The sequence below is a fragment of the Panthera uncia genome (genome assembly GCF_023721935.1).
Source record: "Panthera uncia isolate 11264 chromosome B2 unlocalized genomic scaffold, Puncia_PCG_1.0 HiC_scaffold_24, whole genome shotgun sequence".
NCBI classification, from domain to species: Eukaryota; Metazoa; Chordata; class Mammalia; order Carnivora; family Felidae; genus Panthera; species Panthera uncia.
In genome coordinates, this window is record NW_026057580.1 from 113,933,583 (window position 1) to 113,950,231 (window position 16,649).

Here is a 16,649-nt window from a genome sequence, read left to right on the forward strand (position 1 = left end):
ATCTATGAAGATGATCTCATTTTTCCTCCTTTGATTTAAAACTTTAAACATGCTGTTGAAGTATCCTGGTGTTTCTGCAGTACAGCCTACCTGCCACAGTTTTTGTGTTTTTTTAAAATTTTTTAATGCTTATTTATTTCTGAGAGAGAGAGAGAGAGAGAGAGAGAGAGCGCGCACAAGCAGGGAAGGGGTAGGAAGAGAGGGAGACACAGAATCCGAAGCAGGCTCCAGGGTCTGAGCTGTCAGCACAGAGCCCGATGCAGGGCTTGAACTCACAGATTGTAAGATCACGACCTGAGCCAAAGTCAGACGCCTAACAGACTGAGGCACCAGGAGCCCCTTACGTGGCCACGGTTTTGAACATGCCACTGCATTCAGTTTGCCTCGTGCTTTATTTCGATTCAGTGAGATTGGGCTGAGCGTAGTGACAAGCTTATGCTGGCCTCTGATAGTGAGTGTGTCGTTTCCTTCTTTTTCTGTTCTTGAAAAGTCTGTACAAATGGGACATTTTTCTATTTTTTTAAGGTTAGATCATTTCATTGTGATTCAATTTTTAACATGTTATTTCTGTAAGGATTTTCTCTTTGGTCTCTTAGTGATTTAAAAGTGTCTTTAAGGGGCCCCTTGGTGGCTCATTCGGTTAAGCGTCCGAGTTCAGCTCAGGTCATGATCTCACAGTTCGTGAGTTCGAGCCCCACATCAGTCTCTATGCTGACAGCTCAGAGCCTGGAGCTTGCTTCGGATTCTGTGTCTTGCTCTCTCTCTCTCTCTGCCCTGCTCACGCTCTCTCTCTCTCTCTCCCTCTCAAAAAATAAATAAACATTAAAACAATTTTTTAATAAAAGTGTTTTTAAATTTCCAAATATATGGAGGTTAAAAGTTTGCCTATTGTTTAGTTAGTTCAACATTTGTATTATTTAATTTTCTTCAAAAAAACGTGATACATATGACATAGATATTTTGGAATTTCTTGAAACTTACTTTGCGTCTTACCACTGTTCAGTTTCCTAAACTGTCTCTAGGATGCTTGTAAAAAATCTGTCTTATCTAATTATTCAACGCAAGGTTTTATAGAGTCCCATTAAGTAGACCTTATGTCTAAAATGTGTCTAAATTTCATACTGAAAGGGAAACAAATAATAATAATTTAAAAACTCAGAAAACGAAAGCAATAATGGGGTGACTAGCTAGCCCACCAGATACTAAAATCTGTTATACCGTGTGGTAATCAAATCAAAATAGTACTGGTTTATGAATAAGAAAGTCCTGTGAAACAAAATAGAAGTCAAGAAGTAGGGCTTTCTAATCAGTGAAAGATTATTTAATAAATACTTTGGGACAACAGGATAGCCCTTGGATAACAGTTACAGTTGGAAGAAAGTCTGCCACCTTACACCAAGAAAAGTTACAAATGGATTAAAGATTTCAATATAAAGAAATCATAAAAGTACTAGAATAAACCATTATAAATTGTCTTTTCTAATTGTTTCTATTCTTTCTGTTAAAAAATGGGAAAAAAGCTTTTTAATGATGACTCAAAATTCAGAACCCCACAAAAGATTAATGAATTCTAAAACAAACAAGCAAAAGTCTTCATGGCAAAAAAATTTTTTTGAAACTTCCATAACATACAAAAGTTATATCTCCACAACATAAAAGAACTTAAGAAACAGAGAGAGAAAGAAAGAGAGAGAAAGAGAGAGAGAGAGAAAAGAAAGCAAATATCAGTGGTGGCAAAGGATGTGAAAAGACAACTCACAGGAAAGGGTGTACAAATGGCTTTCAAAAATATCTTTAAAAGGTGATTATTCTCACATTAAGAAAAATGGAACTTAAAGCAACACTGAAATATTGAAATTTACCTGTAATATTGTCAAAAATCCAAAACTTTGATAGCATTTTCTTTGGATAAACAATGGAAAAACAGCTACTGTCATTTATTGTTGATGAAAATGTAATTTAGTACCATCCCATGAAGCACCATTTGGCAATTTCTATCAAAACTGCAGATATTATACATCCTTTGAGAAAGCAATTTCCCTTCCAGGAATTTATCCTAGATCATACTTATAATTACCTTTTTTTTTTCACTTTTCTGTGCCATTATATTTTTTAAATTTTTTTTAACGTTTATTTTCTGAGAGAGACAGAATGCGAGGGGGAGAGGGGCAGAGAGAGAGGGAGACACAAAATCTGAAGCAGGCTCCAGGCTGTTAGCACAGAGCCCAATGTGGGGCTCGAACTCACGAACTGTGAGATCATGACCTGGGGTGAAGTCGGATGCTATACTGAATGAGTCACCCAGGTGCCTCGACAATCTTTTAATAAGAGAATTTAATCTACTTATACTTGTGATAGTTACTTATATATTTGGATCCATCCTACATATTATGTCCTCTTCATGCATTTTCCTGGGGGCAGGGGGGATGTTTGACCAGCCTCCTGTTGGAGGACTCTGTCTTCTGTCGATAGAGCTTTCTTCATTCCGTCTACTACATTCTACTCTCTTGAAAGTTAATTTCATTTCTATTCTTTCAGTGAGTACCCTTGCACTTTAATACGCTTAATTAATTTTAAAGCTAACCGATAACCTTATTCCTCATCCTTATCAATGCAAGGAACTTACTTTGATTCAGATCACCTTATCATTGTCTCTACTTTTGCTTTCTAGTATCGCGACCTCACTTTGTAACCTCACCACAATTGATGATTTTTTTTTTTAATTTTTATAGTCAGTGCTTACTTGGTCTTATCCATTTGTTCAACAATTTATTTACTATTATCTCTTGCATCTCATTTCTTTGTCTTGTGCTCAGCTTATTCTTTAGTACATTTTATCCTTCAGTCAGGATGATGATCTCTGGGTTAAAACAACAAACAAAGAAACAAAAATCTCCATCTTGGTCAAATCCATTTAGTTTGCCTTTATCTTGCATGCTGGTTTGGCTAAGTATGGCACTGAAGATTGCTTTTCAGTGTGTTGAGGGAGTTTTACCCTGTCTTGTGGCCTCTATTTTGTTAATGAGAAGTGTAATTTCAAGTATAATTTTGATTGTTTATATGTAATCCGTCTTTTGCTTCAGATGCTTTTAAATGTTTTCCTTGACTTTGGAGGTTGATAGTTTTTCTGAAAAGCGTCCAGATTTGCACCTTCAGTCTGAAGATGCACATCTTTCTTCAATTACGGGAGATGCACAGGCATGATTTCTCCAAATACTGCCTTTCCTGCCTCCCTGGAACCCCCCTGGGTCACGTGTGGGAGCATCCCAGATGGCGGACACCTGTGCTGCCTCTGCGTTGGCCTTCCAGGTTCTGTGACCCAGTCCCCTCCTTTTCTTTTCATCTGGGGTCAGCCTGTTCACCAACGACTGGATTCTTAAGTTAATGATGCTCTATATTCTTCAGGAATTTTATTTAGTTCTTTCCTAAAGAATGCAATATTCTACGTTTTAAGCATTTAAAAAAATTTTTTTCCAGATTTATTCTGTAATTTCTAGTTGCTAGTTCCAGAGCTCATTCCCATGCTCACTGGTCTAATTAGTCTTCCTTATGGTGGCTCCATCACCACGATGGTGCTAAGTGTTAGCGGGGTTGTATTTTCTGTGGCAGCCCTATGCACCTAGATGATGCAAGTATTAACACTTTGGCATTTGCTTTGTCTGGGCCCCAGAAGTTTCCTTCCCAGGGTTGAGGAACAATGTTTTTTTCTTAATTCCCTGACTTTACATTCCCCTTCGGGTTTCTCTTTCTCAAAGGAGAGTTTTACCATCAAGAGCTTTGTCACACATCAAGCTCTCTTTCTCTTTCTACAAACTTTCTTTCTGTTTCCACAAATATATGAGAGTCTTTCTGGCCCCCTTTTCACAGGGCAGCCCTTCTAGGGTTCTACTTATATGCAGGAGTCTCAGCTTATCCCTTCACTTACCAAATGGCCTATTTGCCTGGACTCTGGAGACATTGAAACCTCAGTCCCAGGCTTCCCATCTGGTCTATATCCGATATTCTCTCAAGCCACACAGCATTACCTCTGTGACTCTGGGTTTTGTCTTTAAGTCTAGCATCTGAGGATTTCCTGACATCGACTTTGCATTGAACACACTTTGGTGTTTTTCAGACTTTAAGGATCCACGTTAAGCTTGTCTTCCAGCCTGTGTGAGGTGTCCTTCTTTTTGACACTTGACATACAGCATTTTTCATGCTAAGAAATCTTATTTTTGCATCAAAAAATTCATGTATCTGTACATAATTTTAACTGTATATTCAGTATCACTGAAAAAGTTTAAAATGATATTCTTCCGGTTATTCATCATAGTCACATCCACATGCATTTGAAAAATAAAAGTACATCCATGTTTGGAATATGTTACATACACTGTCCAAAAGACAGTGTGTAATGCCCATGTAATTTGTGAGACCTCTTTCAATAACTCAACAACCTCTTCAAGGAAGAAGAGTGGAGCTGAAGCTTGATTTTAGAAATCCTATAATAAGTCCAAATGAAATCATAATATATTAATAGATGATTATACTATTAGATAATTAGATAACCTAAACTATTTTAGATTAGTTTGTGATTTTTAAGCAAGATCCTCGGTTCTGATTATAGGAGTTGTAATAGCAGATATTTCCAATTATATTTCATTTGCTAATTGAAGCAAAGATATGAAAGTGTAAGAATAAGTTTCTAATTTGAGGTTTATAATGAAAATCATTAACCTCATCGTGTTTCTGACCTTTCAGTATAGCATTACTACGTTACACATTTGTTACGGGGATAAAAAGTTATATATGATGGGCCAGGTAAAGTTGGAATTTTATTGCTTTTGACCAAAGGTCACTGCGAGATTTAGAGATAACTTGTGAGTACTGTGTGATCTTTAAAAAGTTATGAAACATAAATTTTAAAGAGAGAGAGATTCTGTGAGTAAAACTAATTGATGTTCCTGGAGTGAATGTCCAAGTAATCATCGATCAGTATATTACCATGTAATTTTACCTGATGTATCTAAAATGGCCCTTGTTCTGTGATGGACTTCAGACAAATTTCTTTTAATTCTGGATTTCTTGCATAAATGTTGAAGAAAGTTTCCAAAAGTTTATAAGTTTGAAAACTAGTATTTTTATAGTAGTACTAAAGAACTATAAAGTGTAATATGTCATTAAAACTAATTAGCCTAAGACCAAAATTACTTACGATATAACTAAAGAAAAGGTTTGTTTCTAAATAAACAGTAAATAAATAACCTTTTGTAATCTAAATGAACAAAAGAAGCCATCGATTGAAAAGAATCCTAAGGGATAGTAGTCACCATGTCCTCATTTATCTTTTCTTTAAATTTTGGTTTTCATCTTGAATTATTCTCAACATCCATATTTTTTAAAAAAGAATTTGTATTATTATTACCAAGATATTAATTATGGACATACATTAATATGATACTGTGAAAAACAAAACTTTTCCTTCTGAAGTTTTAAAAATAAACGGAATAGCAAATTAATCCCTAAATGATTTCTAATGAGGCTAAATAGAAACACCAAGAAGCAAACCATCCTGATTGTCTATTAAAACACTCATGAAATTCCTGAAATGTAAATAATCATTGCAATCCCAATGGAGGAAACATAGCATTTTATTTGTAGAATACATAACATTGTAGAAAATTTAAATCTATAGAAACCTACAGGCCCCATCATGCTACAAGGCCAGTGATCAACACCAGGCCCTCTGTGCACTTTGCTGCGGTCCTCAGTCTTGGCTCTAGAGATGGCCATTCACCATCTGGCCATTGTTCCCTTAACTGAGTATCCTCTCGAAGAGTTAGCACAGAGGACAGATTCGAAAGGTCGGAATTGAAATTCAACACATGCTTCTTGAGTATTCACCTGTTGTGTGCCTTTCAAACACCCTTTCGGGCAATGACAGAACTTAAACAACAGAACTTAAAAAGCTGCAATGAGTACATGATAAAGTGCACCTAGCAAATCAAACGGGGTTGGTCGGCAGTGATAAGAGGGTCTTACTAAACTGAAATCTAGATACGAGGCGTTGCCAACACCCCAGAGGTCTGGAGAGAAGGGGAGCAGGGCTTTCAAAGATAGTGTCTAAGGAGGAACAAGTGAGGCTAGTCTGGTCAGAGAACAAAAGGCACCAGTGGTTCCAGAGAATAGTGTTGCAGAAGGATGGTATGATGCAACAGGACCTGGGGACGGATCAGGGAGGCCCTGTTGAAACTTGAGTCAGGAGCAACCACAGATCAGGACCCAAGAGTATGGAGAATGGAAACGGGAAGGCAAAAGTGGAGACAAGGACATTATTGGTTGCCGCAAGCTGATGGCTTAGACTAAGCAGGATATATGCAAAATGGCGGGAAAGGAAATGAAATCAGAATTTTCTTGGAGATGTAATCAATTGGAAAATGATGGACTGAACACCTGACTTGAAGGAAGGAAATCAAGGACGGCCCCTAATGCTGGGGGTGTGGGGTCAGGAGGCCCAGGGCCAAGTGTGTCACATAATGAGAACAGAAAAGAGACTTGAGGATTAGACAAAGTGAAGGTCACTGGCGACCTGGGAAGATGCACCTGCAGTGGAATGAATGGTAGACAGGTGGGCTGGAGAGAGAACAGGAGTGAAGAAGCATAGACAACTTTACCACGGACAAATGAAAACGATGCGTAGCTGGCAGGAGCTTTACAAAAAAAGAAAAGTACATCAGAGAGAAGTCAGATATATCATTAAACAAAACACACATGATATCTCCTGATTGTAAATGGAATGTCAGAGGATTTACCAAGGCCTAGGCCACATTCTTCACTCAAAACAATATTATAATAAAAAGAGGAACCCTAGAAGATATTCAAGTAGTAAAAAAGTTATGTACAAGAAAAGTCGCCCTATAGCAAACAGAGAAATAATCTATACTATTTCAAGTAGTTTGTGACCTCAAAATATACTGACAAGTTGTTATTCCATTAAGGCAACAGATCTACAATGATATCAGATATACCAAATAATTGTCAAATGGGTCAGAAGAACTCACGGGAAAAGGATTTCTGGTAGAAATGAACGGCTATGGTCAGTGAGCTTGTAGTTACAGATCTAGAGGTAATCTTTTCTTTCTCAACTTCTCTCCCTCAGTCTTCCACTCAATTTTGCTGCCCCTCAATTGCTGCTTCTTTTTTTTTTCTCTCTCTCTCCTTTATTCTTTCTTCCATTGTTTTTCTTTCCTTCTTTTCAAAACATCTGAGAATAAGAATAGTGTGTGCTCAATATTTATGAAGACATATTGTGAAATGGGAAGGAAGGAAAAAAAACAAATGCAGCTTTAAGCTACTCAGAAAAGATACTGTGAAAACATAATGCCAGGGGAAGGATGGAAGGAGGAAGGAAGGAAGGAAGGAAGGAAGGAAGGAAGGAAGGAAGGGGAAAAAGATACAGTAGACAAACCATGGAGATATTAGTTATGGCGATATTAGTGTTTGAGTAGACTGAGACAGCCTGCATTAGTAATGATAAAGGGATGGAGACATGAGGATAAATGGAATGGTCACCAGGAGATTATAATTATGCCTAACAACAGAGTCTAAGAAGTAGTGTCATGTCCTGCAGTCAGAGAGTCTGGGTTCAGATCCCAGCAACCTCTCTTACTAGCTGCAGACCTTAGGCAAGTTATTGAACCTCTTAGTGCCTCAGTTCTCCATATTGAAAATTGAGATACTGATAATTGTTACCTCTTAGAGTTGTTATAAGGATCTGAACTGATGTTGTTGATGGTGTTGGTATTGTGGCCCCAAACAATACAAAGAAACATAGCAACAGAATTCCAAGGGGGAAAATGGCATGTCAGCAATCTTAGTAGGAGATTTTTAATTTGCTTCTCTAAGTGATGAAAGTTTGTTTTAAAATGTTTGAGAAAGACATGAGGTAGCCACAATAAAATATTTAAACAGGGTGTCTTATCTTTCACATCATTATAGAAAAAAGTGAGAAAAAAATCTACATTTTAATAAAGCTGCAAAAGAGAAAGGGAAAGTAGATGTAAAACAACAACCAGGGACCAAAAAGGAAGAGACAGAAATAAAACCAGACATAGCGATAAATGTGAATGGCTTAATGTATTAAAATAAATAAAAAGCCTTAGATAACGTTAAAGTACAAAATTTAATAATTTGCTATTTACAGGAGACATGTACATGTGACAATGAGCTAAAAGAAAGAGAATTAGAAAAACATCAACAATATAGAAAAAATATAGTACAGATAACATTATTAAGAACTTAGGCTACAATGTAAAATTATAGATAATAACATTGTACCTTTTAGAGGCTGAATGGCGTAGCAGTATTTTTTTTAATTGTACAAAATAGTGTTCTAAAATGTCTTCAAATACACAAAAACCCTTGAGAAGGTTGGCGTTAGATATATGTTCCACAAAATTTTAGTGTGAATAAAGTAAATTCGATGAATATGCAAGGAATATAAAATAAAATTGATGTCTGTATAAACCTCCCTGTGGGATTCATTTTCCAAGGTCAATTCCGAGAGAACAGCTAAACATTGAACTCCTAACCCCCTATTTCCCCAGTTGGCTGGGTGGTCCATGAGCAGACTGGAGACAAACCTCCCACTTGGGAAACTGCAGGACATTTGATTCACCGAGACCTACCATAGACACTTGGAAATGTGGTGGGAGGGTTACCAGTTACTCATACCCACGGACAGGCAGGTGTGTGGCTGGAGACTCCAGAAAGCTGGGAGAGAGCTGGAGGATATAAAAACCTCCTCATGGAAAAGGCGGTTGCTCTAAGGTCTTGATGAGCTCCTCATTTGCTTATAAGGTGATCATTGGAAGCTGCGTGCATTCGTAAGGACTTGAAGCCATGGCAAGTGTGCACCTCTTACTGGAAATGCTGCACCCTTTGCTCTGTAAAGCAGTCTGAGTCTGCTGGCTTCTTTCCATCCATGATATCACCATCACTTCTGTCACCTTGCAGGTAGCAAGCCAGGTCATGGATACTGCAGACAGGGAAGGGCCTGGGCGAGAACAAATTCCCTGCAGCTCCCAACACATCATGTCTTTTCTCAACCCCAGAATTTTTGTTTCTGTCCCCCGTTGGTGCTGCATATTACTGCAAAGATCGGAACAAGGAGGCACAGAGGCATCATTGAGGGTGAAAAATGTAGCAATGGAAAAAGTGATATATCTCTGTTCCCAGATGAGGCAGGTGAGAGAGACTGCGGTATTTTGATTTTGAGCTGTCTTGATAGGACCAAGATTCCACTTGTCATGCAGGTTCCAGGGAACATTCTCGCAATCATATTTGATTCCTCATTCGCGTACTTGCCAGGTCCCGAAAAGACACATTTCACAAGAATATATTAATGTGCAGTCCCTATTAGGTTCTTGTTAGAAATTCAGATGCTAATCTCTTTTCAACTGTTTTTTTTTTCATTTTATTTTCACATATATGTTTCAACATACGCGCGATAGACTCCTTGAATCCTTTTCAGTATTGCATTTGTGCCAAAGAGTGAAATATTAACGAAGATCCCCAAAACAAATACTAAAATGCTCCCAGTGTCGATTATTATTGTTTTAATCTCTTGAAATTGAAAGGGCGGTGATTGTAACCCCATTGCTAATAGAATAAAGACATTATGACGTACTTCAGGTTGTGAGACGAGTTGCTTTGTAAAATGTTCCCAAAGTCCTGGAGAATGTGCTTCCCCTGAGTTGGTTGACAGCTTCATAGCTGGTCCGGCCACGCTTCGCCCCAGTGTTGTCTTCACATGGCATTTCTTCTCTCTCCTTTCAGGTAGAAATTGAGAAGCTGGATTACCATCATTATTTGCCTCTGTTTTTTGAGGGGCTCTGTGAAATGACATTTCCCTACGAGTTTTTTGCCCGGCAAGGAATCCACGACATGCTGGAACACGGGGGGAACAAGATTCTTCCTGTCATTCCACAGCTCATTATCCCGATAAAAAGTAAGTGAACAGGTGAAAAAGCATCATTCAGCTTATAAGGTGCCGCTTTTTGACAACTTGCTAATTAAACAATAAAACACAACAGGTTGACGCTTTCCCCAGGTTTTGCGGGAATTTTATAAATTGACTTACAGGGCCAGACATCCCAAATCTACTATGTCCCATCATTGATCCTGCACTGAAGACTAACCACATAAATAAATTGCATGGGGTTTATGCCAACTTAAGCTGCTCCCCAGTAATGACACAAGCATTAAGATTAATTTACACATGCAGAAGTCAAGTATGTGTCTTTGTATTAAACGCTACCACTGACTTCCAAGTTCTTTTAAAATGACATCCCTAATTTTTAAATTACAATATAAACCCAATCACGTTTAGTATCTTTTAGGTAGTAGGATTCGTAATTTTAAGGAAAAAAAGTCTGGAATGGAGAATTACTATTACTAAATATTTGAATTTTTTTATCTGTAATATAGGGAAACTCTAGAGTAACCCTGTCATTGACGTCATCTCTTTGTTTATAGAATGAAATGCTTTCCTTCTATGGCCACATTCTCCAGATATGAGTCCCTTTGGACGAGCTGGCTGAAGAAAACCCTCTCCCAAAGCGTTTCTCAGATTTGCACTCATGGGATGGCCTGTAATGGCTCCCAAACAAGGCCCAAGTTGTCCTCATGTTGCTTCACAGCTGCTGTTGGCCCTTATAATGGAGCCATCGTATTGGGATGAGACTCCAGGAGGGAACAGCCGGCCTCTCAAGTCTGAATGGCCAGGTCTGGGCCACCATCCACCATCATGCCCCGGTTGTGTGTGCACCGGTTGCCCGTCTACACTGCTGCTGCTGATAGAAAGCAGAGGGGTGGTGCTGAGCGCCTCCTGGGCAGGGGTATCCCACCGTTTCCCAGCCACAACTGCCCTAGGCAGCTCTGCCTTGTTCCCTAGTCCAGGATGAAGGACTTCCTGGGATGATTGACAGGTCACCTGCTTAGTCTCCTAGCCTCTGGGGGAACCCCACCCTCACTGTCTCATAGGTGCCCTTGTCATGTGCTTTGACCAAAACAAGAACTAAATGGTTCAACGTTGGGTCATGTCCCACAGCCTGGCTCATGTAATCTTATCCATGGTGACCTTTTTATTGATTTGAATTAGGCCTCATTAGAATTCCAGGTTTGGGGCAGTCCTGCTGTCACTGTTGAAAGTGAATCAACCCCGAAACTTCCTCTCATGTTTTTGAGATTTTTTTTGGTCAGAGATCTGTAACTGACCACTCCAGATCTCCACCAAGACACAGAAGTAAAACCAGGTGAAAGGACAGGCGACCTGCTGTGAAAAGTAATATGGAGAGAGAAACCATACTTTAAAACCATTTTCCTTTCCCTTTGTGCATCAGCAGAGTGAAGGGCTGATCTTTGAAGTCCTTCAGGAAGGATATATAACACTGAGTTACAGTAAAACCTTTTCCAAATGTGATTTATTCTAACAGCTCACAGTTTTTGAACATGTTAAATTCTAGCTGAAATGCTACATTTTCTAAAGAATGATGCACAAGTTTTAGAACATTCTCCCCAGAACCTATCTTTACAGTACACGATCCTTCACCTCCTGCCCCCAGCAGAATACCAGCAACATCTGGAAGTCTGTTCTTTTCTTTAAAAGAAATTGATCTTATTAGAACCACTGTCTTCTCGGGACTTTTTGCTCATATCTCCTTTAAAAACACTGATGGGCAGAAAGAGGGTTTCTAAGTAATATTTTGATTTACTGTTTACGATTAAAACATACCAAAGCAGAGCATTGCAGACCAAGGTGAATTGATTTTCAGTTTTGTTTGATCTGTATTTTAGAGATGTTTAAACGAGTTAAGAGAGAAGTGATGTGTTCTAAGGACAAAATTCACAGTATGCACATCCTAGAGGTAATTTGCTCACAAGTGAAAACATTATTAAGAACTCTGTAAACGTGTTTTGTCAGGTAAAATTAACTATATATGAATTTGGTAATTCAAGGTTCTAGAGGCAATGAAAATTTATTCTGGTAGATATCGTTGCTTTTCTTCCTGGGCTTCTGCTATTATATACTGATCCTGAATCTACCTTGGCTTACTACTCCATCTGTTTACATCACTGAAAGCCAATTTTTTTTCCCCTCGGGAAGGAATACTGATTATGTAAGATCATGCACAGTTCCATCACAGTGTGAAAAATATTACGTGCAAAAAACTAAATCTTTCAGGTGAATTCTGGAATGAGGCTAACTGATCTAGAAGCAGGCTGATACACATAATTGGCATAGCACGTTAATAGGGGTGTGTGCCTTACTTTCAAGCTGTAATATTAGAATGATTTTGGCTCTCTCCAGGGGCAAAAATTAATGTCACTATCACCAGCTGGCAGTTTTTGAATAGTTTTTCTTGAATTCTAACTAATACCTCTAGTAGTAAAGCAAAATATAAAAACTCCCAGCAAGGGTAAGAAGGGGAATGGGCTTCCTATCTACTTCTAGAATCTGGGGTTGATTTCAGTTAATTACAAGGCTCGTCACACCAATACAAAAAAAAAAATTAGATACATTCAATGACTCTAGACTTTCTAATGTGAAAACAGGTAAGAAGACCCTTTTCTGTCTCATTCTATCTTTTGTTCAAGACCCCAAGTGGGATCATTCAGTAATAACCAGAAGAGCACACACCTAACACCTCATTCCATTTATGCTGCTTTACAGTTGTTCCCCTTACCTCCCACTTTTTGGGTTATTCTAGGTCAGAAACTCCAAGAAAGTACCAGTATAAAGTAGTCAGGGTTGGCAAGGGAGCACTGATTGCTGAGAGCAACCAGAAAACTTTGTAGTCAAGGATGAGATGAACTCTCTCAGCAACCTGAACTGTAGATTCAGGCTGTAGATTTCTATTTACTCCATCCAATTAGGAAAACATAAATCCATCAAAATACAGCAGAACAATTCCAGGGAGGAACCTCTAGAAACTTTGCATATTAAACTCAGAAGGGGATTCCACTGGTGTCCAGGAGGATGAAGAGGTGCCGAGAGCAACCACAAATGCTGATTGTGGGAATCTCTCTCTTCAGTAGAAGCAAGAACAATAACAATAACACCGCCACATGGCGCCATTCATAAAACGCTGCTTCACACAAGAAGGAAATATCTGGAACAGTGACAGAAAAAGAATACCTCAGTGACATTTAGTGTAGGATCCAGAAGAAACCTGTAGAAAGTTGTATGACATCCTCAGGATGCAGGAAGATGTGGCCTCTAGGAGACAGAGGCGGAAACCCACAAGAGGAGACAAGACTGAAATGAAAATAAACCAATGCTGAGCGAGACAGGGAGACTAAAGATGATAGAGCACAAAAGACTCTGAGTCAAGACTCAGACTCAGACAAAGACTCTTTAGTCAAGAGACTAAAGATCACATCTGCACAGCGGCATCGGGAATGATCATCATTTGCGCAGCACCGAATTGTCAATGGAGGCCACCACCTTAGGACGCTCTCTCAGAAAAGACGAGATAAAAATAAGGTGAGAAAGAATATAAAATGGAGAACAGAGACATAAACAGGAGCTAACAGTTATAGGGAGTCCCAAGAGGAAACATCAAAACAATGGGAATAGAAATGATAATGGCAAAGGTGATTGAAAGACATTTTTTTCTGAGTTAGAAAATACCCCTTATTTTGCAGGTAGAAAAAGCTCGTTGCAGTCTAAAGACAATGAATAAAGAGAGACCCGTATCTAGGCACATTTAGTCAAAAAGCTTAGATTATAACATAAAGAAAAGCCCTTCAAACATTTAGACAGGGAAAAAGGCTACACAACAAAGAAATAAAAATAACCGGGGCTAAGAATTTTTCCAACATTAATCTGAGACAACAATGAGAATCAGAAGAGAAACACCTTGAGTACATTTCATCCAGTTCACATGAGCAAAAGACATGATGTATATAACAAACTGCATGAACATTTGAGGGGAAAAAGACTTATAAGCATAATGTCCACTTGCCTGTCGTACAAGAAGTTACTGACAATATGCTTTAACTCTCAGAAAGTAAAGCAAAGTTAAGAACCCCAAAATGAGGATGTCATAGTGTGAATTAAGAGCCACTGAATCTCAAGTTCAGTTTAAATAGTTGATGGAAAAGAATTTGAAAACTGCATGAAATCTCAAGTAATCATTTTGGAGTTAATGTGTATAAAAGGCCAGGAAACTTGGGTCTAAGCCTTCAAAATCAATGGGAATGATGGAAGTGGTCAAAACAGAACATACATGTTAAAATGACAAACACTGAGTAGAGAGCAAGGAAGTGCCATGAGTCAAAAGCACAAAATAAGGTGAAAAACATGAAGTCAAAGATATTAGCTGTGACAATTGACTTTCCAATTGGTTTGTGGGGAATAAACCGAATATAAACTTTCTCTGTGTATATAAAACTAAATAATACTTAAAGAGTTTAAAAATAACTGGTGCAGCCACTCTGGGAAACAGTATGGAGGTTCCTCAAAAAACTAAAAATAGAACTAGCCTACGACCCAGCAATTGCACTACTAGGCATTTATCCACGGGATACAGGTATGCTGATTCGAAGTGACACATGTACCCCAATGTTTATAGCAGCACTATCAACAATAGCCAGAGTATGGACAGAGCCCAAATGTCCATCGATGGATAAATGGATAAAGAAGATGTGGTATATATACATGTAAATATATATATACATACATATATATATATATATATATATATGTATGTATATATATTGGATATTACTCGGCAATCAAAAAGAATGAAATCTTGCCTTTTGCAACTACATGGATGGAACCAGAGGGTATTATGCTAAGCGAAATTAGTCAGAGAAGGACAAATATCATATGACTTCACTCATATGAGGACTTTAAAGGAAGGGAAGCAAAAATAATATAAAAACAGAGAGGAGGACAAAAACTTAAGAGACTCTTAAATGTGGAGAACAGAGGGCTGCTGGAGGGGTTGTGGGAGGGGGGATGGGCTAAATGGGTAAGGGGCACTAAGGAATCTACTCCTGAAATCATTGTTGCACTATATGCTAACTAACTTGGATGTAAATTTAAAAAATAAATTACATAATTTTTAAAAATTAAAAATATGTAAAAATAAAAGATATATTGGGACAAATAGGGAAAACAGAAGGGAAGAGCAGTTATTTTAATTGTAGAAAAGTAGAATTTAATATAAAAAAGTTTCACGTGTATAAAGAGGATCAGTTTATATTGATAAAAATGTTCTAGGTAAAGATGTAATTAGCATGAGCCTTGGCATCATGTTTAAAAAAAAAAAAACAGCTACCTAAATTTCCCTCTGGAAGAAGAGTAAACCTCTTGACTGAGAGACAATATGATACTGGTCCTCCACTGTCTGACCTTCAGCTCTAAGATTTGTGATCTTGCCAATCCAAGGGGACAGCCTGCCTCTAGAGCGCCATGTCCCCAACCTCAGCATGCATAGGAATCACCTGCAGACCCGGTGAAATGCAGGTTCCACACAGCAGCTGTGAGATGGATCTGAGAACTGGATTTCTAACAAGCCCCCAGTGTCTGCTGCTGCTGCAGGGTCAGGGCAAAGCTGACCAGGGCCAAGATTACGCTTGACACACCAGATCCTCCCAGAAGATGCCGGGAATGAGAACAAGGTAAGGGATGAGTTGGTGGAAACAGATGAATGATCATTTTCCATCTTACATTTAGGAAATCGAGAGATGTTGCTTCATTCATGCTATGAATAATTAGAAAAATATGACTTCAAGTTTTTAGGCCTTAAAAGGAATCACTAGTGGGCTAAAATAGGTGGTTATCATATGAAGTACTAGGGAAAGAAAAATGAAAAATGAAGCTAAGGCAATAACTTAAAAAAAGCCAAGGTAGCATGTAAAAAATGAAAAAAGTAGGATGACAAAAGGAAACCCAAATAGTCTGTTATGACTACAGATAAATGAGAGAAATAGTTATTAATCACAAAAAAAAATATGTCTTGGTCTGGGAACTTCCTTGAGAGATTGTCCCCACTGTCTGATTGTTCCCAACCATATGATTTTAGTGGGACTGCCAGTTACCAAGTAATGATCAGAAGCTAGCTCTCACAACAAAAGCCAAATAAATACAATGAAAAGGCAACCTCCCGAATGAAAGAAAATATTTGCAAATCATGTATCTGATAAGGGGTTAATATCCAAAATATATAAAGAACTCATACAACTCAATAACAAAAAACAGATCCAATTTTTAAAAATGGCCAGAGGATTTGAATAGACATTTTTCCAAAGAAGACATACAGATGGCCGACAGGCACATGAAAAGATGCTCAACATCACTTAACATCAGGGAAATACAAATCAAAACCACAATGAGCTGTCACCTCACATCTGTTAGAATGACGGCTATCAAAAAGACAAGAGACAACAGGTGTTGGCGAGGATATGGAGAAAAGCACAACCCTCTTGCACTGTTAGTGGGAGTATAAAATGGTGCCGCCACTGTGGAAAACAGTATGGAGGTTCCTCAAAAAATGTAAAAAAGAACTAACATATGATCTCGCAATTCTACTTCTGTGTATTTATCCGAAGAAACAAAAACACTAACTCAAAAAGGTATGTGTACCTCCATGTTCACTGCA

General features: G+C 38.3%; 1 protein-coding gene across 2 annotated transcripts in view; it reads left to right on the plus strand.

The window, feature by feature from the left end:
* Positions 1-16,649, plus strand: part of PACRG (parkin coregulated) — a 510,987-nt gene that overhangs the window by 269,850 nt on the left and 224,488 nt on the right. For both annotated transcript variants that reach the window (XM_049653163.1, XM_049653162.1), the window contains exon 3: positions 9,817-9,988. In XM_049653163.1, the coding sequence (XP_049509120.1) occupies positions 9,817-9,988 (172 nt within the window). The remainder of the gene's footprint in view (positions 1-9,816; positions 9,989-16,649) is intronic.